The 27286-nt window shown below is 35.5% G+C and overlaps 1 protein-coding gene across 1 annotated transcript; it reads right to left on the minus strand.

The window, feature by feature from the left end:
- Positions 1–22295: 22295 nt before the first annotated feature.
- Positions 22296–24159, minus strand: LOC145034491 (uncharacterized). Its single transcript, XM_078982915.1, has 5 exons — positions 23712–24159; positions 23303–23603; positions 23069–23227; positions 22693–22988; positions 22296–22584 (listed from the first exon to the last, which is right to left on the minus strand). Exons 1-5 carry the CDS (start codon positions 23904–23906, stop codon positions 22507–22509), a joined length of 1029 nt encoding a protein of 342 aa, XP_078839041.1. The 5' UTR covers positions 23907–24159; the 3' UTR covers positions 22296–22506.
- Between the last annotated feature and the right edge of the window lie 3127 nt (positions 24160–27286).

Genomic DNA, 27286 nt, shown 5'->3' on the forward strand with positions numbered 1-27286 from the left:
AAGTTAGGGATCAAGTACGCAAATTACCCCAAACCATAGGGACCATTCGTGTAATTTACTCTTAATTTAAATATAACATTACATAGTCGACTTAAATATAAATTTTAATTAACTTAAACAACCCAAATAATATTTTGTAGATAGTTTAAAGTGATAAATTGTAGTATCTTTCTAATAATGATTATAAGTTGGTTAATAAGGTTAAATAAATATAAAACCTAAAGTGTAATAATAAATAAATTAAATTTCAATTTTAAAGTAATATCTTTACTTCTACTTATCAAGTTATTTCTTTAATTTTTAACATTTTATACTTAATTTATTAGATATAATATGTTGTTGTATATATACCATTATCAGTTTAAAACTATAATTTTTGAAAAGTTTTGACAAAATACTTAGATTGTTAATTTAAATATAACATTACAACATCTACTTAAATATAAATTTTAATTCTACTTAAAAAACCAAAGAATATTTTGTAACTTGAAGGTTATAATTGAAAGTCCAACATAGTACGAGGAGCAGATGCAAGATTGAGTATCGTCTGCAGTCAAGAAGTCTTACCTATGATGAAGAGATAACATATGGAGTCATTATACAAGCCCTAATTTGTTGATGATTCCGGGACGTAATCATCCTAAGGGGGAGATAATCGTAGCGCCCGCAGATTCGGGCTAGTCAATTTAGAGACGATAAGCTCCAAAAATGACTTTTTGATAGAGGATTATTTGGAATAAAAAATCTTAACTAAGTGTTATTATATTTCACAAGGTTTTCGTATATATAAAGAACGCTGAAATCCGAGTTATAACGAATAAGTTATGACATGTCGAACTTTCGTGACAAAACCTACACGACACCGGAAATCATAAAAACTGAGTTTAAGATAAATTATTTTTTTGCCTTCGTGACCTAAAAGAAAGTTGTAGAGTACGTCTCCACCTATGCGTGGATATAAAGAACGTCGAAAACGGAGTTCGTATGCAAAAGTTATGGCCTCCCGAATATGTAGCTGTCTAAGGGCATGACACGTGGCAGAAGCCCTAGCCGCCTTAAGTCACGATGTGAAACGTGTCAAGGACACTAACCGGGGATAGAAAACACGTGTTAAAGCTACGGGATGACTCATGGAAGTTCACGACGTGAACCTATCATGTTCACAACGTGAATGGGCCCAGAACAGCCTATAAATAGCAAGTTCAGCCCTTTCATTCCTTACACCAAACTTTCTTTCCTCTCTCTCGTTTACTGAAGGCGTTCCGCATCCCGAGCCCGAAGATCACGAACCACTTACCGTTTCTAGTTAGATTCTATCAAAGCACGCTACAAGTGAGTGCATAGTTACTTTTATCTTACACATAGATATGAAGTATTTTATATATATTACGTGCTATGTGTGCATATTATCTGTTTACCTGATATTTATGTTGGATGAACGTTTTATACATGTTTTAGATGATTTAAACTGTATACGTAATTTATATCTACAAATATGTTGGGGTAAAACATGGGTAGATGAAATAGTTGGTGTGTGATGAAATAATGTGATGATAGATAGGTGATGATAATTAGGTAAAGAGAGATAAGTGATAATAGAATGGTGATGATAATTAGGTGATGAGAGATAGGTGATGATAGTAATGTGATGATAATTAGGTGATGATAGATAGGTGATGATAAATAGGTGATGTAAGATGAGAGAAGATATCATAACCTTGATCGGCGATGTAGCGATGTAGTCATCTACCAGAGTATAGATGGTGACCACGGACTATTCTAGACAGTCATGTGGAAACACCAGTAGGCTCATAACCTGTAGGTGATGAATTACAAGTTCATGGGATGTTGTAACTACGTATTCATGCGATTATACTCTTACCCCTATAATGAATTACGGGTTTAGGCGATGTTGTGACTACGTATTCATGCAATGATACCCTAACCCTTACTAGACACGTATTGAGGGAGTAATCCCAGAATTAGTATTGTCTATGCGATGTAGGCGATGATCCTTAGGAAAAAGTCCTTTGGAACAAACATATAAGGAAATGAGATGTAAGGAGATAAGAGGTAAATATGATATAGGAGATGACCCTTAGGATAAAATATTTAGGGGTGATTAAATGAAGATAATAGGGATAGGTAATTTGGTTAATTGTTTGATGATTAAATATAATAATTATATTATTGTGGGTTGAAAACCCTATGTACTCACCAGGTTTCCAAACCTAACCCACTCAATATATTTGTATCACATGTGTCGATACAAAGCTATATTATACTGAGAGATTAAAGAAGATTTAAATCACTAGTATAAATGAATGTAAGGCCTGTTTATGTTTATGTTATCATATTAACGATGACATCCCAAAGTTTTAATATAAACAAAATACATTTCTTCAGAAATGTTTTGATAATATACTTATCATGTTTTCTGGGAACAAATTCCGCATTATATTTCTTTAAAAATATACTTTGATTTTCAAATAAAGCAGAAACAAATCGGTCATTTCTGGCCGTAAAATTGGGATGTCATAGTATATTATATTTAATTTTATTCATGAGTAACTAATGGGTATAAGTCATTCAAACGATTGAGATTATGCAGTTATTTTATATATATATATATATATATATATATATATATATATATATATATATATATATTATCATATAATTTAAAATAATCAATATAGTATACTTAATTTGTTAAATTTAATATGTTGTTATATGTAAACCATTATCAGTTTAAAGCTACAACTTTTGAACAGTTAAGACAAAATACTTAAATTGTTAACTTAAATATAATATTACAATGTCAACTTAAATATAAATTTTAGTTCCACTTAAAAAACCAAAGAATATTTTATAAATAGTTAAAAGTGATAAATGCAAAAAACTAAATAGTAATATGAATTTAACTAAAATATTTCGTAAAGATATTTTTATAATCGTTAAAACTTTTCAAATAAGTAATTTAAAATAACCTACAATAACAATAGTTAAAAATAACTTTATATAAATGATTATATTGTTACCTTTAAAATCATAAAATAATGTTTGATGTTTTAAATAATTATAATGATAGAAATTAAAACATTAAGCAAATAAATTTTGAAAAATTAATTAACAATAACAACAGCTATAAATAACATTAAACCATATATTATATTTAATTTCATTCATATGTAACTCGTGGATAAAAGTCATTCAAACGATTGAGATTATGAAGTTATAATAGATGTATATATTATCATATAATTAAAAATAATCAATATATTATATCAATTTAGTGTACGAATTACTATATATTGATATAACAGCAACATTATTCTTATATTAGAAAAACATGTATTTATAAAGATTTCAACTATATAGGTGTTTCTACGCATTACAATGTCAACTTAAATATAAATTTCAATTCCACTTAAAAAGCCAAAGAATATTTTGTAAATAGTTAAAATTGATAAATTGTAGTTATAATTGCAAAAATTAAATTGTAATCTCAATTTGACTAAAATATTTCCTAATTATATATTTTTATAATCGTTAAAAGTTTTCAAATAAGTAGCTTAAAATAACTTACAATAACAATAGTTAAAAAAAACTCTATATAAATTATTATATTGTTACTTTTAAAATCAAAAATAATGTTTGATATTTTAAATAATTATAATGATATAAATTAAAAAATTAAGGAAATAAATTTTAATAAATAAATTAACAATAACAACAACTATAAATAACATTAAACCATATATTATATTTAATTTTATTCATGTATAACTCGCGGGTAGAAGTCATTCAAACGATTGAGATTATGAAGTTATAATAGATGTATATATTATCATATAATTTAAAATAATCAATATATTATATCAATTTAGTATACAAATTATTATATCAAATTTAACAACGTTATTGTTATATTTTAAAAAACATATATTTGTGAAAACTTCAACTATATACGTGTTTCTGTGCAACGCGCGGACATTAGCTTAGTTTACCCTAATAAATGAGAATAATTTGTCACATGTCCTCTTCTTAAATATGCAACATGGTTTTTCTCAATTTTTTCATTTTCATTTTATTCCACTTGGCAAATTCTAGTTTTTCTTCATTTTTCTTAATTAATATAAAAAATTTTTGACTACATTTTAAAGGTTGATTTTTCTTCCTTTTTTCTTAATTAATATAAAAAGTAATTAAATTTGACTACATTTTAAAGGCTGACTGATTGCTTTAATGGTAAAGTAATTTGTAAATATAATGTATTCAAGTCAAATAAACCTCAGTATAATTGTGAAACATAAACATTGATCATTCCTTTATAAATTACGGAATGTGTAGATACCTTTCACATTTACAATTAACATATTAATCGTATCTACAAGATTAGGGTAGATCATCGCTCATTTTTAATGAATCAAATAATTACTATGAAATCGATCATAATATTAATTTTTTGATATCCTTTCCAAAATCGTAGTTGAAAATTATGTATAAGTACAATCTCATTTGGTTTTTATCACATTTTCTTTAGAGATTTAACTTGAAACATCGCATTCGAATACAATTCTAGCTTTATAAGGTTAGAAAATTTAGTTTATTGATTTTTTTAGAAACAAAAATTATTTTATCGATTTATTAATTAATTTTTTCTGTAATTCATTTGATTATATTTTATGTGTTCAATATATGTATCAATCTTATAATTTCCATGCATTGGTCGAAGTTTGATCTACTATAATATTCAAAACTTGTTGACATTCTAATGCATATATGGTGCTCGATAAAATACCCCAAATAAATAGAATTTCATGGGGAATGCATTTGATTTACTGATTATTGTTTATAAGCATTCTTTTTACTTAAAGATGCTAAAATGGATTGGAACCATCCTTATCATGATCTCTGTGTGTGTGTTTGGAATTAGTCTTTAGACTGTTTTGCCCTTAATTTAGTTTTTATCCTGATTTTAATGATTATTTGATGTTATTTTACCAGATTTCTTATTATTTAGATTGTAATTATCAGTCAGTTTTTTCATACTCTAAATATTATTTCCTAAATAACTACACATTGCTCTATCAAATGTAAGTTTTTCTTTGAAAATAAGTTGTTTCAGTTGTAGTTGCACAATCAACATTTAGCAACAGAAATTTCACTACTAAAACATTATTCTAGAAATTAAATTCGGAAGGAAATTAATAATATGGTTGTGATTTTATGTTTATTTGTTCTTTTTCTATAACGTACCATTTTTACAACAAAATTCTTTCATTTTATTTAAGTAAATCATCCAAATTATAACTCCATTGTGGAGAAAATCGTTTATTCCAAATACATTTATAAAAACCAGAGTAATATTAAAACACGAAAGTATTCATTGTTGTTGATAAATGTGTACAGTCATGCCATAGCCTTCCTAAGATGACCGATGATACCTGAAACAATAAACAACTTGGTAAGCGCAAACCTTAGTGAGTTTCCCCCAAAATACCCCAAACGATAAACATACAAGCATGCATCGGGTCCACTCATCCATCGGGATGAAATACCCAGGGTTTGTTGGCCTACCGCCTCAACCCAATCGGTCTTCCCAAGCCTACGTGCCTACGACTTATAGTCGGTCCACACCGGGTATCTTGGCCTACAACACAAAGCAGGACCACCTCAACCCACCACTACCACGTGTCGACATATAAACAATCAAGGATCAAGTAAACACAAAATACATGCAAACATCAATCATACAGCTCACTACCGCCTACTAGTCCTCTCACAACATATAGTCATGCTACCAACTATCCTCCATTGAATGTGTAACCATAAGTAACCAGATGTTAGATAGCGACCCAAACGGATTATCCTACTCTAGAGTCACAACCAAACAAGGAACAAACAAGAAATCCTAGATCAAAACTTCTCAGGCTATCATACATGACCACAAACAGTCCCTAGGGCACTCCATTAGATGATAACCAACAAGTACAGATAGACATACAGATCTACCGATCACTACATCATAGCAACATACTATATATCATGATACAAATCTAACAGATCTCTACATCATAACAACAAGGAATGCATAACCATATATACTCATAGGTGATATAGACACCCGGACAGGTGATCCTACTCTGGAACCACAACCAAACAAGGAACAATTAAAAGAGCCTAGATCAAGAGTCCTAAGTCTATCCTACATGACTATATACAGTCCCTAAGGCACCCCTCTACTAACAGATAACCAAAACTAATGGGTAGGCATTGGTGCCTTCAACACATGGGTACAGTGTGACATCCCCAAAATCTCGGCCCGAAAAGACCGATTTCATTTATGCTTTTTAAAATAATTTTCAGAGTAAATCCTTTTAATTTTAAAAGAGATGCGGAATTTGTTCCCAAAAACAAAACATGATAAAATAGATATTTATCAAAACATTTCATAAAGAAATATGATTTCATTTCATAATCAAAAGTCGGGATGTCATGTTCCGATACAGATCATAAAGCATAAACGATAGCATTACAAGTCTTTCAACAAATCTATACATATACAGACTTGTAAACAAAACAACTTGATGTTCGCCCATCTTAAGCTCTTGCGCCACTTCCTGTAAAATAAATCAACTGAGTGGGTCAGGCTTGGGAGCCTGGTGAGCATATAGGGTTTTCAACCCACAATAAATAATTAAATTAATTATTATCAACCAACAATAACCCAGTTACCCATTCCCGTTATTCTCACTTTATGTCCCTAAATAACTAACACAAGGGACCTAGTCTAAGAATATTTCATCAGGGCGACTACACATGCTTCGGGGGTTCCTCAGCAATATAAGTCAAATAAGGCAACCATGGGGGGGATGGAATACAGCGAATGAACACCCAAGTTCATTAACACCTACAGGTTATGTGCCTGCTAGCGTTCCACTGGACTGTCTAGAAAAGTCCGTGGTCGTCATCTAAATTCCGCTAGATGACTGGATCAAAACAACATCGAGGCCTCTCATCTGTTTATTACACACCAACTATCTACCCATATTCTACCCAACATATTAGTAGATAAAATATACATTTTTATACGTAGTTTCAAAACCTGTATAGCATGCTCAATCAAAACATTTTTCACATAACAGATGAGGCATACACACATAACACGTATTTCATAGAGAATACTTCAGATCTATAAGATAGAAGAGAGTGAATATACACTCACACGTATAACAACCAAGTATATACACATAACACGTATTTTATAGGAAATACTTCATAATATTGTGTTGGAATGAAAGTAACTACACACTCACTTGATCAGAAGATGATCGGGCAGCACTACGACTTGCAGAAGAGGTGTTTCTCCGTAGATCTGGAAGATCTTCACAAAACCGGGCTCTTCGCGAGCAGCGTTTCGGCTCGGGAATAACGCTCTTCGGGATCCTCGGGGCTTCGGATCTTACTTCGGGGCTCGGGAATATTACCGGGGCTTTAGGGTATAAACGAAACGCAAAACGAGGCAAAACTTAGAGAGAGGGAAGAGTTTGAACAAGAGAAAATGGCTGAATTCGAGTTCTATTTATAGGCTGCTGGGTCTGGGATTACGCGGGGCGTACTCAGTACGCGGGGCGTACTTTGACGTCACTGCGTGCGTCGACTGGTGGCACTTGAGTATTGGTCAGACAAGTTGCATCCGACTGAGTACGCAGCGCGTACACAAATTACGCGGGGCGTAATTGACTTGTCAAACTTCTAAATTGCGTAACTTTCGCATACGAGTTCCGTTTTCGACGTTCTTTATATCCACGCGAAGGTTAGACCATACTCTACAACTTTCATTTAGACTCCGTCGGCAAATTTTGACTTTTATTTTTATTATTTATTTTTAGAAGGCCGGGACAGAAAAACTTCGTTATAAATTCATAACTTCTTCGTCTGACGTCCGTTTTCGCCTAACTTTTCATTGCTTCGCTACTAACAACAAGATCTTCGATTCTCATTTAGATTGTTTCAACTAAAAACCGCTCGATCTCAAATCGAGTATTCGGGCTGCATACTGCCACGTCGAAACTTCAGAAAATCATAACTTCCTCATACGAAGTCAGATTTGGGCGTTCATTTTATGCACGCTCTCGGTTTAACGAAATCTACGACTTTCGTTTAGATCGCTAAGGCTAAATATCATTCTATCTTAAATTCATATTTTACGTCACTCATCGTCATACCGGTTCTGTCTCGAAACTTCGACAGGTCATAACTTCTTCGTTATAACTCGGATTTTGGCATTCCTTATATCTCCGGAATCCTTGTTTCAACCACTACAACTTTATGCAAAGATGTCGGGCTTATCTCACACTTTAATTTTGATGCTTATTTTATTCTTAATTCATTAAATTATAAAAATCAAGAAAATAAACACATAAATCACATAATTCACATAATTCACAAATAATAAATTTTTATTATTTCAAATTTAGTTACAAAGGTTAACCTAGACTATTACATTGCTAAAAATGGCAAGCCCAGAAACACAGGCGCTACAATTCTCTCCACCTTAGAATGATTCCGTCCCCAGAATCACACATCAACAAACAAATGCGGATAGCGACTCCTCATGTCACTCTCCGTCTCCCAGGTGAGATTTGGCCCATTCGTGTGTTTCCATCGGACAAGCACTAACTCCACCATCTTACGTCGCAATTTCTTAGTCTTTCGGTCAACAATTGCCTCTGGTTCTTCAATCAACCTTTTTTTCTCATCGATTCTCAACTCCGAAAGTGGAATCATGTCGGGAACTTCCCCCGTGAACTTTCGTAAATAACACACATGAAAAGTGTTATGAATTCCACTCAGTTCTTCTGGTAGTTCGAGCTTGTAAGCTTGGTTCCCAATCCTATGAAGAACTTTAAACGGTCCAATAAACCTTGGACTCAACTTTCCCCTTTTACCAAATCTTATAAGTCCCTTCCACGGCGAGACTTTAAGCAAAACCGAATCCCCAACTTCAAAATTCATCGGTCTTCTCTTTTTGTCAGCATAACTCGTTTGACGATCTTGAGCTGCTAACATTCTTTCCCTAATTATTTTCAACTTTTCAGCAGTCTGATGAACCATCTCCGGTCCCATAAACTGCTTTTCCCCAGCCTCAAGCCAACAAGACGGCGTACGACACTTTTGTCCATACAAAGCTTGGTAAGGTGTCATCTTAATGCTCGAGTGAAAACTATTGTTATAGGAAAATTCTACCAACGGTAAATGTTCATCCCAATTACCTAGGAATTCCAAGGTACATGCTCTCAGCATATCTTCAAGTGTTTGTATCGTTCGTTCGCTCTGACCATCGGTCTGCGGATGGTAAGCTGTACTTAAACACAACTTGGTACCCAATTCTTCTTGTAGACTTTTCCAAAATCGCGAGGTGAAACGACTATCACGATCCGACACAATTGTTAACTGAACACCGTGAAGCCTCACAATTTCCTTTACGTAAGAATTCGCAAGCTTTTCCATAGACCATTTCTCCTTGGCTGCTATGAAATGCGCACTCTTAGTGAATCGATCAACGACCACCCAAATCATGTCGTGACCATTCTTTGTTCTGGGCAGTTTAGTGACAAAATCCATGGCAATGTCTTCCCACTTACCCATAGGCACATGTAAAGGATCTAAACTCCCGTACGGTTTCTGATGTTGTGCCTTGACTCTTGCACAAGTCACACACTCGGCCACATACTTCGCAATGTCGAGCTTCATCGTTGGCCACCAATAATAGGGTTTCAGGTCCCTATACATTTTAGTGCTACCGGGATGAATTGAGTACATGGTCTTGTGAGATTCTTCCATCAGAAGATCTCTGACTCCTCCTGTCTTAGATATCCAAATCCGATCTTGGAACACCTTCAGTCCATGACTGTTTACACCGAACACCAACGTTTTGCCCAAACGTTCCTCCTTTCGGTCATTCTTCTCCGAAGCTTCCTCTTGAGCTTTCTTTATACTTTCCAAAATGGTTGAGACAACTTCAATTCCCAACGCTCTTGGCCTTCTCTTTTCAAGATTGACTTTCCGACTGAGAGCATCAGCGACAACATTGGCTTTACCGGGGTGGTAAAGTATCTCACAGTCGTAGTCTTTAAGTAGTTCCAGCCAGCGTCGTTGCCTCATATTCAATTCTTTCTGACTAAAGAGATATTGGAGACTCTTATGATCAGTGAAAAGTTTGCACTTCGTGCCATAGAGGTAATGCCTCCATATTTTCAAAGCGAAAACTACCGCTGCCAACTCCAAATCATGAGTCGGGTAGTTCTTTTCATGCTCTTTCAGCTGTCGAGATGCATACGCGATCACCTTATCTCTTTGGGTCAAAACACAACCCAATCCAACACCAGACGCATCGCTATAAACAACGAAGTCTTCAACTCCATCGGGTAGAGAAAGTATCGGTGCCTCGCATAGTTTCTTCTTTAGCTTCTCAAATGCTTCTTTATGCTTATCACTCCAAGCATAAGTAGCTCCTTTGTGGGTCAAAGCTGTTAATGGACTAGCAATCGAAGAAAAGCCTTGGATAAACCTTCGGTAATATCCGACTAATCCTAAAAAGCTTCGAATCTCCGTGGGACTTTTCGGTTGTTCCCACTTCATTACAGCTTCAATCTTTGCTGGATCAACCATTATCCCTTCCTGGTTGACCACGTGACCCAAGAATTGGACTTCACGAATCCAAAAATCACATTTGGAGAACTTAGCATACAGCTTCTCCTTCTTCAAAACTTCTAACACTTCTCGCAAGTGTCTGCCATGCTCCTCCTGGCTTTTTGAGTAAATCAGAATGTCGTTGATGAACACTATCACGGATTTATCAAGGAACGGATTACAAACCCTATTCATTAAATCCATGAATGCTGCCGGAGCATTGGTTAGTCCAAACGACATAACCAAGAACTCGTAGTGTCCATATCTAGTTCTGAACGCAGTCTTCTCTATATCCTGCTCTCTTACTTTCAGCTGATGATATCCTGACCTAAGATCGATCTTCGAGAAATAGCTCGAACCTTGCAATTGATAAAATAGGTCATCAATCCTTGGCAACGGATATCTATTCTTTATTGTTGCCTTGTTCAGCTCTCTGTAATCAATGCACATTCTCATACTTCCATCTTTCTTCTTCACGAATAACACCAGAGCTCCCCAGGGCGATGAACTAGGTCTAATGAAACCTTTGTCCAACAACTCTTGAAGTTGCATCATCAGCTCCTTCATCTCCGTTGGTGCTAATCGATAAGGTGCTTTTGCTATTGGCGTGGTTCCTGGTAACAAGTCAATTCGGAATTCCACTTGTCTATCAGGTGGTAATCCAGGAAGATCTTCGGGAAATACTTCCGGATAATCACACACCACAGGAATACTCTGCATCACCTTCTTCTCCTTCTTAGCATCAATCATGAATGCTAAATATGATGTACATCCCTTGGTCAAACACTTTCTGGCTTTCATTAGGGAAATGATTCCAGAATTCACTCGGCGTTTGTCCCCATACACCATAAATGATTCCTTCCCAGGCGGGTTTAGTTTAACAATCTTCTTCTTGCATAAAATTTCAGCATCATTGGCGCTGAGCCAATCCATTCCCAACACGATGTCGAAACCATTAAGTTCGATAGGCAATAATTCCTCGTGGAACTTATTCCCATTCAAGTCGATTAAGATGTTTTTCATACGATGGCTAACAGGTACAAACTTGCCACTAGCAACTTCGACTAATAAAGCATTATCTAGTCTATCAACATGCAAAGCTAGTTTTCTACCAAATTCATGCGATATAAAGGAGTAGTTGGCTCCAGAATCAAATAAAATTTGGGCAGGCAAATTGTTAACGAGAAAGGTACCTGAAGCGACATCAGCTTCATCCTTAGCAGCTTCCAGTGTCATCTGGAATGCTCTCGCCTTCGGCTTTGGTGGAATGTTGGGCTTAGCTGCCTCCTTCTTCTTCGGACAGTCTTTCAAAATATGCCCCTCCTCATTACAACCAAAACACATCCTTTTGTTGTTCGGACATTCATTGGAAAAATGTCCAACCTTTCCACACTTGTAGCAAGTTACATCCTCGCCACATTTCCCGAAGTTCTTTTTCTTACACTTTTCGCACCACTTCGCTTCCCCTCCTTTACCCCCACCAAACCTTTTCGAATCAGATTTGGAAAATTTGCTTTTCTTACCGGAACCAAATGTTCCCTCAAACTTCCTCTTCTCACCAACCTCAACCTTGTTGGTGGTTCTCCCCTTTATCATGTTCTCAACAGACTTGGCAGCCCAGATAGCTGCCTCTAAAGTATGTGCCTGACGTACTGGCACCTCATACTCCCATGGGAGTCCCTTCGCATACCGGTCCACCTTCGTCAGCTCGTCTGGAACGATACGCAAGGCAAACTCCATCTTATCGGTGAAGTTATTGGTGTATTCATCAACTGACATACTGCCCTTAGTCAATGTCAGGAACTTGTTCTCCAACTCCAACAGATTTTGAGCCGAGCAGAACTTGCGCTTAAACTGCACCAAGAACTCTGCCCATGACAATTGCAGTGGCTCATTAGGGCTCAAAGTCTTCCCTAGAGTGTTCCACCAACGAACGGCTCCACCTCGAAATTGACGCACGGCATAGATGGTTTGCAACTTACCTCTGCAGCCACACGTCATGAAGGCTAGCTCCATTTCGGAGATCCAATCCATAACCCCAATCGGATCCTCCTTTCCATTGAAGGTCGATGGTTTGCAAGTCAAAAAGTCCTTGTACTTGCATCCCATTCCATCATTCCTTCCATCGCGGTTATCTTGCCTAACTATCGGTGGGTTGGCTTGACCAACTGATCCACTGAAGTTTCCACCTTCTGAGTGCCCTTCATTTAATTCAGGCTCTTCCACACGAATCGAAGGTTCTTCACGATTTTTTTGAAGCAACCGTCTAGTTTCCTCCATCTGACGATCCAACATCGTCTGAATCATCAATTGCACACCAGCCATGGTTATTGGCTCAGGTGCTGCTGCTACAACAGGTCTTTGTTCAATCACTGGTGGTTGATTCCTATTTTCATCAGCATTTCCAACTCCACTTCTTGTTCTCACCATTTTTGATCTACACACCGAATAATTTCACCTTATTACTCCAAACGATTACATGCTATATCTAATATCGTACATATACGCTTAGAATCCTAAACACATAAACCTTCAGATCCGGTTGGCAATAAACCGTAGATCCGAACAAATAATATCATATATGGCAACATATAACATTTAGCACATAAAAGCATTTTAGGCAACATTCCTAAAATAAACTAGTGCTTGTGTCTAAAATCCAACAGACACACACCTCGCAATCTCCACTTAGCATCCTAAGTTTAAGTTTAGAAATCCTACAAATTCCTAATTCGCTTAAACTAATGCTCTGATACCAACTGTGACATCCCCAAAATCTCGGCCCGAAAAGACCGATTTAATTTATGCTTTTTAAAATAATTTTCAGAGTAAATCCTTTTAATTTTAAAAGAGATGCGGAATTTGTTCCCAAAAACAAAACATGATAAAATAGATATTTATCAAAACATTTCATAAAGAAATATGATTTCATTTCATAATCAAAAGTCGGGATGTCATGTTCCGATACAGATCATAAAGCATAAACGATAGCATTACAAGTCTTTCAACAAATCTATACATATACAGACTTGTAAACAAAACAACTTGATGTTCGCCCATCTTAAGCTCTTGCGCCACTTCCTGTAAAATAAATCAACTGAGTGGGTCAGGCTTGGGAGCCTGGTGAGCATATAGGGTTTTCAACCCACAATAAATAATTAAATTAATTATTATCAACCAACAATAACCCAGTTACCCATTCCCGTTATTCTCACTTTATGTCCCTAAATAACTAACACAAGGGACCTAGTCTAAGAATATTTCATCGGGGCGACTACACATGCTTCGGGGGTTCCTCAGCAATATAAGTCAAATAAGGCAACCATGGGGGGATGGAATACAGCGAATGAACACCCAAGTTCATTAACACCTACAGGTTATGTGCCTGCTAGCGTTCCACTGGACTGTCTAGAAAAGTCCGTGGTCGTCATCTAAATTCCGCTAGATGACTGGATCAAAACAACATCGAGGCCTCTCATCTGTTTATTACACACCAACTATCTACCCATATTCTACCCAACATATTAGTAGATAAAATATACATTTTTATACGTAGTTTCAAAACCTGTATAGCATGCTCAATCAAAACATTTTTCACATAACAGATGATGCATACACACATAACACGTATTTCATAGAGAATACTTCAGATCTATAAGATAGAAAAGAGTGAATATACACTCACACGTATAACAACCAAGTATATACACATAACACGTATTTTATAGGAAATACTTCATAATATTGTGTTGGAATGAAAGTAACTACACACTCACTTGATCAGAAGATGATCGGGCAGCACTACGGCTTGCAGAAGAGGTGTTTCTCCGTAGATCTGGAAGATCTTCACAAAACCGGGCTCCTCGCGGGCAGCGTTTCGGCTCGGGAATAACGCTCTTCGGGATCCTCGGGGCTTCGGATCTTACTTCGGGGCTCGGGAATATTACCGGGGCTTTGGGGTATAAACGAAACGCAAAACGAGGCAAAACTTAGAGAGAGGGAAGAGTTTGAACAAGAGAAAATGGCTGAATTCGAGTTCTATTTATAGGCTGCTGGGTCTGGGATTACGCGGGGTGTACTCAGTACGCGGGGCGTACTCGGGTTACGCGGGGCGTACTTTGACGTCACTGCGTGCGTCGACTGGTGGCACTCGAGTATTGGTCAGACAAGTTGCATCCGACTGAGTACGCAGGGCGTACACAAATTACGCGGGGCGTAATTGACTTGTCAAACTTCTAAATTGTGTAACTTTCGCATACGAGCTCCGTTTTCGACGTTCTTTATATCCACGCGAAGGTCAGACCATACTCTACAACTTTCATTTAGACCCCGTCGGCAAATTTTGACTTTTATTTTTATTATTTATTTTTAGAAGGCCGGGACAGAAAAACTTCGTTATAAATTCATAACTTCTTCGTCTGACGTCCGTTCTCGCCTAACTTTTCATTGCTTCGCTACTAACAACAAGATCTTCGATTCTCATTTAGATTGTTTCAGCTAAAAACCGCTCGATCTCAAATCGAGTATTCGGGTTGCATACTGCCACGTCGAAACTTCAGAAAATCATAACTTCCTCATACGAAGTCAGATTTAGGCGTTCCTTTTATGCACACTCTCGGTTTAACGAAATCTATGACTTTCGTTTAGATCGCTAAGGCTAAATATCGTTCTATCTTAAATTCATATTTTAAGTCACTCATCGTCATACCGGTTCTGTCTCGAAACTTCGACAGGTCATAACTTCTTCGTTATAACTCGGATTTTGGCATTCCTTATATCTCCGGAATCCTTGTTTCAACCACTACAACTTTATGCAAAGATGTCGGGCTTATCTCACACTTTAATTTTGACGCTTATTTTATTCTTAATTCATTAAATTATAAAAATCAAGAAAATAAACACATAAATCACATAATTCACATAATTCACAAATAATAAATTTTTTATTATTTCAAATTTAGTTACAAAGGTTAACCTAGACTATTACATTGCTAAAAATGGCAAGCCCAGAAACACAGGCGTTACATACAGTGAGGCGAAACTCACCTGAATCGAAGAATTCTAAACACTGCGATACGAACCCTTTTCAGCACTACTTGCTTCCACGAATCCACTAACATCAGAACCAGATAGAATCTCAATCAATAGCCCAAAATCCTCATGTTTGACCCAAAGTCAAACTTGGTCAAAAAGTCAACGGTCAACGATCAATGAAAGTCAACAATCAACAGACCCTCACGACGTGATCATCTATGGCTCACATTGTGAGCTACTACATGACAAAATAATCGAGGCTTACCACCCTCACGATGTTACATGCATCTCCTCACGTCATGAAGTCCTTCTGAATGCCATATTGCTCCAAAAACTTCTTAATCCATTAATCCACTAATCCATATGTTCCAAGAGGCTTCCTATCACTCATAAAAATTGATTCTTTAAGGTCTTGTATGTCTAATACAAGACTTGAGCTGAAACTCGGTCATTTATGAAGAAAAGGAAGTAATTTCTCATGCATGGACTCAAACACCCTCCAAACTTCATATCCATGACATATAAGCATCTAGGGACCCTAAGGACCCATACAATTGCCAACTTTATGGAGTCCCATGTCACACCCTTGGCCGCTGATGGAAACCCTGAGGTGCACGACGTAAAACAGTAATCATGGTTATTGAACGTACATTGAATAGTACAAATACAATCTTCTATTATTAATGAATTAGAAATTACATTGACAATGGCTATTGCTAAATTGTGACACACACTTAACAATCCAGCATTTACAAAGGTATAATAAAAATGACTGTGAGTCTTCCGAGTGAACACATCCGACTTGCTAAATAACCGGAGAATACATGCATTTAAAATATGTCAACAAAAATTGTTGGTGAGTTCTACAGGTTTTGACACATAGTACTTTTATAATCCAAAAGTGTTTTATAATATTTCTCTAGTTGACCAGCTTGTATAAATACGTATCTTTTTATCGAAAGTATAAAACTAAACGAGTTTTAAAAGTGTATTTGGACTCATTTAAAAATATATCGTTTGCTCAAATCCAAAAATAATCATTTGTTGAATATATAAGTAATCAAATTTATAATAAATCTTTACGGTTCTCATGACCAAAAATGTTTTTTATATAAATATTTTAAATACAAATTTATATAAACGAAAGTCATATTACTCTTTATGAAAACATAAAATATCCAAATTTACTCTTGAAACCTTGTACGAACATTCGTATAGTTTATATGCAAAACTCGTAAGTTCCTAATTTATAAACTCTATAAATTTGTGTCGTAGTATTTATTAAGTATTATCTTACTTAATTTGAGAAGCGACATTTAACCAGTGGGGAAAACTCCTCCCACATACATATCGTGTTTTAGTACAAAAACAAAGGGTTTATATAAATAACTTATTATTTGTAAGTTATTAAACCTTAACCATTCGTGTCATGATATTAATTAAGTCTTATGTGACTTAATTTCTGGTATTGACACTTATCGTTGTGAATCACAAGTTATCCACTACATACAATCTCTATCAACTAGTATCACTGAACAAAACCTCGTACAAATGCAATATCGATTCTATACGGTAACAAGGCACACATGGGATTTATGATGAGGTCATAACCGAATTGTGACGTACACATCTGTACCATCACTTACAAGTTTCAGTAAGTCCACACCCAAGTCTACTCAATCTTGGGGACTTTATCCGTTTATCGTTTAGGAAACACCAATGCTCGTTTCGACTGGTCAGCCGATGGTTGTAGCTAGCTATGGTGGCTAGATGTCAACCCATATAAGTATGCGATCCTGAACTTATACATGGTGTTCCTCGTTCCAATACAAATTCGCGGTTATGACATAGAGGAATTTCCCACTAAGATGTACGGTCTTACGACTGTGAAAAACATAACTTATACAACTTAGGAAATGATACTAACTCATAAAGCTTTTAGAACAAACATAGCTCATATAGAACGTCACATGGGTATGATGGATCCTAACAATGAGTCTAGGCATCCTGGTCCTAAACTCTCCATTATAAGTATATCGGACACCTATAATTATTTGTTTGTAGGATTAATTATTGATCGAAGTCTTATGGATTTGAGATTCATGAGACTTACACATTTCCAAATTTTATTATTTATCATGACGAAATTTGGGCAGCGTAATTGTTGTTATTATAACATTTACCAGGTTTCAACCAACGTGAAACCCACAATTTCCATGATACTTATAACTCACGAGATTAATACAATATAATATTTCACAAATGACAAGTCTTAATTATTAAAGTCTACTACATTATTTATTGAAATAATAATTAATGACTTAGTAAATTGAGTTATATTTTTATAATAAATATAAAAATATATTAATACATTTTCCATTCATTTTTACATAATGCTCAGGCTTTCCATATTTAAAACAAGTGACTTCCTTACCACATTTCCCAACATGTTTCTTTTTACATTTGTCACACCACTTCGCTTCGGATCCTCCTCCAAATTTCCTCGAACCCGAGTTCGAGAACTTGTTCTTCTTGTCGAAAGCCGAAGTTCCTTCAAACTTTCTTTTTTTGCCAACTTCAACCTTGCTGGCGGCTCTCCCCTTAATCATATCTTCAACAGACTTGGCAGCCCAGATAGCTGCCTCCAGAGTAAGTGTCTGACGCACTAGCACCGCATACTCCCACGGAAGTCCCTTTGCGTACCTGACAATTTTTTTTGTCAGCTCATCTGGGATACTACGCAAAGCAAACTCCATTTTGTCTGTGGAGTTATTGGTGTATTCATCGATGGACATGCTTCCCTTTTTCAGTGTCAGAAATTGGTTCTCTAGCTCAATCAGATTTTGGCTCGAGCAGTACTTGCGCTTGAATTGCACCAAGAACTTTGCCCAATTCAGTTGCAGTGGCTCATTATGGCTTAGGGTCTTCCATCCCCAGAGTGTTCCACCACCGAACAGTGCCACCTCTGAACTAATGCACTGCATATATGGTTTGTAGCTTGCCTTTGCAACCACATGTCATGAAGGCTAATTTCATCTCCGAGATCCAGTCCATTACTCTGATGGGATTTTCGTTTCCAGTAAAAGTTGATGGTTTGCAAGTCATAATGTCTTTGTACTTGCATCCATTTCTCTCGACTCCATCTTCTTGGTTATTCCTCTTAACCACAAGCGGTTCAGCTTAACCAACAGATCTACTGTAATTTCATTCCTCTGACCGATCATCCTTTAATTCAGGTTGTTCAACAGGCATTGAAGGTTCAATCCTGTTGTTCAGCAACAATTGTGTCATTTCCTCCCTTTGTTCAGCCATCATAGCCTGAATCATGGCTTGGACTCCAGCCATTGTGATTGGTTCTGGTGCAGCTTCTGCTATAGGCACCTGCTCCATCACTTGGGGTTGAGGTTGCTGATTTCTATTTGCATTTCCAGCTCCACTTCGGGTTCTTGCCATTTTAATCTATACACCAAATTAGGCGAATTTAGATCTTTATTCATGATAGATATTTAAATTCTCCTTATCACTCTGAAATGTTACATGCTAGTTCTAATATTGTGGTCAGCTTAGAATCCTGAACACATAAGGTTTCCAGATCCGGTCGACAACAGACCATAGATCCGAACAAATAATGGCATATATGGAAAACATATAGCATTTAGCACATAAAAGCATTTTAGGCATCTTTCCTAAAATATAATAATGCTCGTGTCTAAAATATGGTAGATACTCATCTCACGATTATCACTTAGCATTCTAAGTTTAAGTCTAGAAATCCTACAAATTCCTAGTTCGCTTAAACTAATGCTCTGATACCAACTGTGACATTCCCAATTTCTAGGCCAGAAAAGACCGATTTAGTTTATGCTTTTAAATAAAATAAGAGTAATCTTTCAAAAAAATATTGTGAAATTTGTCCCCAAAACAAAGTATGATAAAATTATTTATCAAAACATTTCTTAAAGAAATATATTTTCATTTCATTACAAAACGCGGGGCGTACTGCGTTGCAGCACTCCACGCTAAGCGTAATTCCAGTACGCGGCACGTAGAGTGATGTGTGGCATCTGATGGATATCTGAGCTTCGGATGTGGCATGGCTAGGACACACGTCCATCATGCAAGAGAATAGGGCTACGTGGCCGATCTCAGACCGTGAACACATAAGTACATTGGGAGTACATACCTCGTATGTTGGGGGTACAAAAATATGCTAAGTGTACCACGTGATACATTAGGCGTTCTTCCAGCCTCGAAGTTTGTGCCCAAATCTTCAAAAATTCATATCTTTCGCATACAGGCTTCGTTTTTGACGTTCTTTATATCCACGTGTAAGTGAAATTATACTCTACAACTTTCGTTTAGACTCCGTCGGCTAATTTTGACTTTTTTTTAAAATTATATTTTAACAAGCCGGTATAGGAAAAGTTCGTTAAAATTTCATAGCTTCTTCATCCGACGTCCGTTTCTATTTGTCTTTTTAGCGTTAAACTACAATCGACAAGATCTTCGATTCTTGTTTAGCCTGTGTCGGCTAAAAATCGCTCGATCTAAAATTCGAATTTCGGGTTGCATATTGTTGTGTCAAATCTTAGAAAATTCATAACTTCCTCATACGAAGTCAGATTTTGACATTCTTTTTATGCACGCTCTCGGCTTAACGAGTACTACGACTTTCATTCAGATTGCTAAGGCTAAAAAGCACTTTATCGTAACTCACTTTTTACGTCACATAGTGTCGTGTCGGTTCTGTCGCGAAACTTCGACAAGTCATAACTTCTTCATTATAACTTGGATTTCGGTATTATTTATATCTCCGGAATCCTTGTTTCAACCACTACAACTTTTTTCATGAATATCGAGTTTATCTAACATTTATTTTCGATGCTTATTTTTTTATCCTTAATTTATTAAATCATAATAATTAAGTGTAAGCACATGATACTCAAATGATATATCTTTATTATTTCAAAACAAGTTACAAATGTTTACCTAGATTATTACATCATTATTAATATCTAGCCTAAAAACACGGATATTATATATATATATATATATATATATATATATATATATATATATATATATATATCTTTACTATGTTATAAAACAAATTTTACTATTTCTAAAAATAGATTGAATAAAATAATAATATTTTTTAAGACGTCCAAATCATTAAGCTAATTGTACAACTAATCACTAATAAAATAATATTAAAATTTTAAACAAACTCCTATAAATCTTCTCTTCCAAGGTTTTGACCAGATCTTTTTTCATCCAAATAAATACTCAACACCCTATAATTTGGTCATTTCATGAATTTTTTTTATTTTTAATATGACATGTTTCCTAAAACAAACTAATGATTAAATTGAAAATAATCATTCTCCATGGAAAAGAAATTAATTATCGAAACAAACTATTTGTCACCCGCCGCTTTGCGCGGGTAAACGGCTAGTGTGTGTGTGTGTGTGTGTATATATATATATATATATATATATATATATATATATATATATATAATTTTCGAGGCGGGGCGGAGATATCCCACTCCCTGCCCCTGCCCCGATAAGAATACCCGATAACGAGTCGATCCCCGACCCGTTACCCGATAAGAGCGACACAGTCCGACCCAAAATCTTCGGGTATTGGCTTTCCCCATTGGGTTTGGGTTTTTTTTGTCATCCCTAATCATTTCATTACTATTGTGATAATTTAGTTTATATATATTGTATTTTTATTATCTTAACCTCTTTTTTTTCTAACATCTTTAACATTCTTACTAATTTTACTTTTTATAAATTTCTTAATATCTTATACTAACCACATGTTATCAATAATAAGTGTAGAAAGTAAATGTATATTACCTTATTTTATAATTTGTCATAAAAATGCTATTCCAAGATTGATTGTCTTTATTTTTTTTCTTCAAGTCTATTCAATTTTATATTTCATTATATAGCATATCATTTTATCATTAATCTAGACATAAATAAAGATGTCCATATCTTTAAACTGTTTTACATGTTGATTTGTATTAAGGACAAAACATCTAATTTTGTAAAAAAAAAAAATGAACAACCATTAAGAGAATGATGGCATACTTAACAATCTAACGTTGGGTTTAAAAACCTTTGGAAATTTATGATTTCAAAACAATTATTTAAGATATTGGTTTTTTTATTAGTATAAATTGAATTTTTTATTTATTCATCTTTCGTTTGTATGTATGTTCAATGTTTAATATTTACACATTGATTCATTTTAATAAATTCATATCTCGTCTAATAAGTAATAAAACCCAACAAGAATCAAACAAAGATTTCACATTAAATCAAGGACATCAAATCAAGCCCTTGTGTTTCGTCTTTGGTACATTACCAAGACTCCCGATACAACATGTTACAAAGACTTTTTATTATTATTTTTTTGTAAAATAGATTAAGGAAAATTATAATCAACATTCAACAACTACCTTCACATGCAATGACAAGTGTTTGTGGAAACACAGCGAAGTCGCAAATCCTAGAAGAATGAAGAAAAAAAAAATGATGCATCGTATATGACTAGCAATTAGCTTGTTGTCAAATTTATAATTTTATATACAACAATTGTGTTTAAGGAATCACTAAGTAGCAGAAAGAATGTATAAAAGAACAAACGCCTATGAGATGAGGTTGAATAACCATAACCTACCATCATTAGCCTTGAACGAATTTCAGACATATTATGATCAGTTTCAACATAACATTGACCAAGAAGTTGACCCAAGCTTCACAATGTCGGAATCTTGGCTTTTTTTGATGCAGCAACAGCTTTTTCTAGGTCCATCTGGGACAAAGGCCTCGGTGCCTTACCAAATCCCAAAAACAAAAAAGATTCAGTTTTTAAATAAACCCATCACAGTAAAAGAAGAAAGAACATTTTAAAAACTTGAGGGTGATCATTATGTGTACTCACAGAAGACTGTTTCCCATTCTTTTCGTCTTTTAAAAACTCCATGAGAGGAAAATATGCAGCTTGTTTGCAGACCTCAAAGATATCAGAACCACTGAAACCCCCACATAAACCAGCTATGTAATCAAAGTCAATATCGTCATCTATTCTTTCTCCCTTTAAAGTCACTTTCAGAATCTTTGCTCGATCACTTTTTCCAGGTTTTCCAATTTCAAAAGCCTTTGGAAGACGTCTAAGTATTGCTTCATCAAGATCTGCAGGCCTATTGGTTGCTGCAAGTACCATCACTCGAGCATTCTCTGCAACAAAAACATACTTCAAACTCCATGAAAGTAATGCTTCACATGAACTAAACACCTATTTGTATAAGAATACACACGATTTGTAGTGAACCCATCCCACAATGCCATGAACTCTGTTTTCATATTGGTTAAAACTTCATTGTCAGTTGAACGTCTCTGCCCAAGGAAACTATCAACCTCATCAATGAAAATAATTGCAGGTTGTAGCTTATAAGCCAGGCTGAAAACAGCTGAAACTGATATAAAAGCAAGTAGGTTTAGCAATGGAATTATCGAAAGAAGAGATGAGGTTTAAGTATTATAAGACTTACCGAGTTTTTGAGCATCACCGAACCATTTGCTCATCAAATTGGAAACCCTAACATTGATAAAAACAGCTCCAGATTCCTTTGCAATGGCTTTGGCCAGCATCGTCTTCCCTGTTCCTGGAGGTCCATATAGCAACACCCCTTTTTGAGGACCAAGTAGCCTTCCGGAGCTGAATAACTCTGGCCTACGCAATGGAAGGATCACCAGTTCATGCAATGCCTGTTTAGTAGTGTCCAATCCTCCAATTGAATCAAACTCCACATCTATGTGGTCTGGATTTACGACATCACAAGCTATCATATCCTGTGTTAGAAATTATCCAACTCTTTTAACAATTTGAGTGCGATTAAAAAAAAAAAACAAGAGTGAATTGAAGAAAACAAGAAATATAGAAGTAAAGGGATAACTTGCCTCGTAAGGAGTGGTCTGGATTGGCGTACGGCCTAATCGCTTGAAAAGATGTTTACGTTTCTCAATTGCTCGTTTGTTTTCTTCGCGATTGGTGTCTAATTGACGAAGGCCTGCGAGCAATACCCAGTAACTAACAGCAGCGGTAGCGGCGTACCATATGAGGCTCTGTATAAGCTTCATCTTAGGGTCTGTCATTACTAGGGTTTCTGTTGCAATCCAGACGTAAAGATTGATCCGAGGAGTCGATAAATACTTTCCTTTCGCTATATGGAATGGGAGGGATACATGGAAGCCCACTCACAGCCGACTTAACTTCCTAGTGAAACACCGTTCGTATCTTGTTACTTTGTGACCCTCCGTGAGTGCTACCTTCCTCACAATCTATTCCTTCCTCTCTCTCTCTCTCCCCAATTAGGCGATTTAATTAAGATGCATATTATTTTTTGCCTCTCTCTCTCTCTCTCTCTCTCTCTCTCTCTCATTAGGCGGATTGTATTAAGATGCATATTATTTTTTGCCTCTCCTCTCTCTCCCTCCTTCCCTCCCCCCCCTCCCCTCCCCCCCCCCCCCAATTAGGCGGATTGTATTAAGATGCATATTATTTTTTACCTCTTCAAATTAAAAATACATTTTATTTTATCATATATTAAACAAAATCTTTAAAAAAAAAAAAAAAAAAAAAAAAAAAAATTGAGACGCACGTTCTATTTGCCCTAAACACATCGACTGCCTCCTCTTCTTTCTTCCCTTCGCATCTGCTTTTTTCGCATATTCTTCTCCTTAGTTTCCGACGACGCCAGTGATGTCACCGCAATCGTTGACGATGCTGCACCCAACAACGTCACCTTCCTCCACCGCCGCTACCGTACCCCGACCATTACACACAGTTGTTTGAAGGCACGACCGTGACAGGCATTCATTGTTGGGGGCAAACTTCTACCCTTCTCCGTCCTACTCAAGATTAAAGCCACTATAGTTTTCATGACTTTGACGACATCGATTGCACTCAACAAGAAATTGTAGGTCTCGGTAACAAGTCCTCCGCTCTATCAAACAAACAAAAGACTACAGGTACGACAAATAGTCAAAATAAAAGTAAAGATAAGGGTAAAGATAACGGCAAAGATGCATTAAATTCAAGATTGCTTGAAATCGGGGAAAATATTGCAACAGTTGCTAAGATATTTGTGGAAAAGCATTCTTCTTCGAATTTGGATGCGTGTATGGAAAAGTTGAAGAAGTTAGGATGGAGAATATTTGATCCAAGATACACTATTGATGTTGCTCTTTTTGGTGAAGGTGCGAATAAGAGGCACGCATGGTTAACCATAATTAGGTCAAGAATGTTGGAGCATATTATCGAATGTTTCGCTAAGTAGATGTTTTGATTGATTTTATGGCTTTTTTTGGATAAGTAGATGTTTTGAATGACTTCATGTTTTGAATGATTTGATGGTTTTTTTGGATAATTAGATGTTTTGACTTGATGTTTCGTATTACTTGATCTTTGGTTTGAACTAGATTTCGATATGACATGAATGACTTGATGTTTTGGATGAATTTTTATGTTATATGTTGTTAATATAATTGTTATCTATTTTCAAAATAACATATTGCATATGGATTCGGATGAAGAAATTGCATTTTTCATTTTACTATGTTGCTATTGGTTGAATCTAGCATCCAATAGAATTACAAGGGTAATAGATAACGATTCGAAAATGAGCAGTCATCAACATACACAAGAATTGTTACATGGAACTTCTACACAATATCATGAGTTGATGCGTCTTTCACGTGAAGCGTATTTACTTATATGCAATTATTTTAGACGAAACAATTCGTTGCAAAGTAGTAGGCATATAAGTGTCGAAGAAAAGATGGCTATGTTCTTGACAATTATAACACATAATAAACGGTTCAGGATTATCAAACGAAGGTTTCAACACTCCACATAAACTGTACACAGATGCTTTCTTGATGTACTAAATGCAATGATGATTTTTGCAAAAGAAATTATAGTGCCAACGAATTCTAATGCAACCATGAATTCCGCAGAGAGACATCGTAGGCCAAAAGAAATATTTCCTAGAGCAATAGGTGCGTTAGATGAGACTCTTGTACATGCAGTTGTGCCTGCTGATCAACAAACTCGCTACATGGGAGGAGGAAAAGGTGAATGCTTTCAAAATGTTTTAGGAATTTGTGTTTTTGATATGATATTCACATTCGTATGGCCCGGTTGGGAGGATATAACACATGATTCGCGAGTTTTGAAAGGAGTTGCATTTAACCCGACTTCAGGCATTTCATTTCCTCCTCCAGGTATGTAATTCTTTTCGAATTTATTCTAAAATATAATTTTAAATTTCTGTATATAATATTTCCTTCGCTCACGTGTATATATAAATATTACCTTTGCAATGATGCATACACAAACACTCGTGGATTTATGACTCCTTACCGCAACACGAGGTACTCGTTATCCAATTATCGATGACGACATGCATTAACTAAGGAATAAAAATTCAATCATACACATGCGCAACTCAAAAATGTTATTGAACGTGCTTACAGTGTTTTGAAGGTGAGATTCCCAATCCTAAAGCGAATGACTCCTTTTCCTTTTTCAATGCAAAAAGATATAGTCGTTGCTTGTTTTGCAGTCCACAATTTCATAAGGAAATGTGATATTCATGATGAGTTATTTATGGCTTTCGAGGAGAACAATGGTCTAGCACAATGGAGAGAGAATGATGGCCAAAATGTACACGATATGGAATGACATTCACAAGGCAATTAATACATGGATAACTAGGCGAATAGGCGCGCGTTGCGCAACGTAAAATTACATACTTAAAATTTTGACAAATAAATATTAATATATGTTATTGATATTTATATCATAATACGTTTCATATTTTACCCTACTATTTCATGTTATTCAAAATACAACGTTTTCATTTTTAGAAATATATTAATGTTGTTTTTTTTGTATTTGATGGGTTCTTTTCTATCAAAGCCAAAACATCCAACAAATACTATGAAATCTATGTTTGTTTATCACCACATAACTCTACTTGTCGGATTCAATCCCGATTACGCTACTACAAATGCACAAAGTAACATTCATATCCATTAATATCGATTAAGTAAATGATGTGATGTACTTATTATTTGTTAAATGCATATCGATGCATCATATTAATTTTCATATTCCAACATCAGTAAACTAAAACCACATAGGCATAGTCTGGATACCAACATCTAATTTCCATTAGAGACTAATAGAAACACACCCATGCCACACAAATGCTTGGTTCAGACTAAATGTATATATACAAAAAAATGAAAGCTAAAAGGATTACATTCTCATGACTTGAAAAGGAGCATGTCAACTCATTGGTATCGGTTAATACCGTACAACATTAAAATATGCATGACCTGCCTTTAGTTCACATGTGATATTTTATAGGATCAAATAGGAAATCATGACTTTAGTGGAAACTAAGACCAATTGACATGTAAAACAATTTATATGTAGCAATACATTGCTAATATGACTTCATATTTTT

This window comes from Lactuca saligna, chromosome 3 (genome assembly GCF_052625555.1).
Source record: "Lactuca saligna cultivar CGN05327 chromosome 3, ASM5262555v1, whole genome shotgun sequence".
NCBI classification, from domain to species: domain Eukaryota; kingdom Viridiplantae; phylum Streptophyta; class Magnoliopsida; order Asterales; family Asteraceae; genus Lactuca; species Lactuca saligna.

What these genes read in the sequence shown, in the direction of transcription:
- LOC145034491 (XM_078982915.1), bottom strand. Translation starts at nt 23,906, where the DNA reads ATGACAGACCCTAAGATGAAGCTTATACAGAGCCTCATATGGTACGCC. An exon ending in TCCAGACCACTCCTTACGAG is followed by an intron (nt 23,604 to 23,711) that starts GCAAGTTATCCC and finishes TTTCTAACACAG; the next exon opens with GATATGATAGCTTGTGATGT. An exon ending in GGATGGGTTCACTACAAATC is followed by an intron (nt 22,989 to 23,068) that starts GTGTGTATTCTT and finishes TTTTTGTTGCAG; the next exon opens with AGAATGCTCGAGTGATGGTA.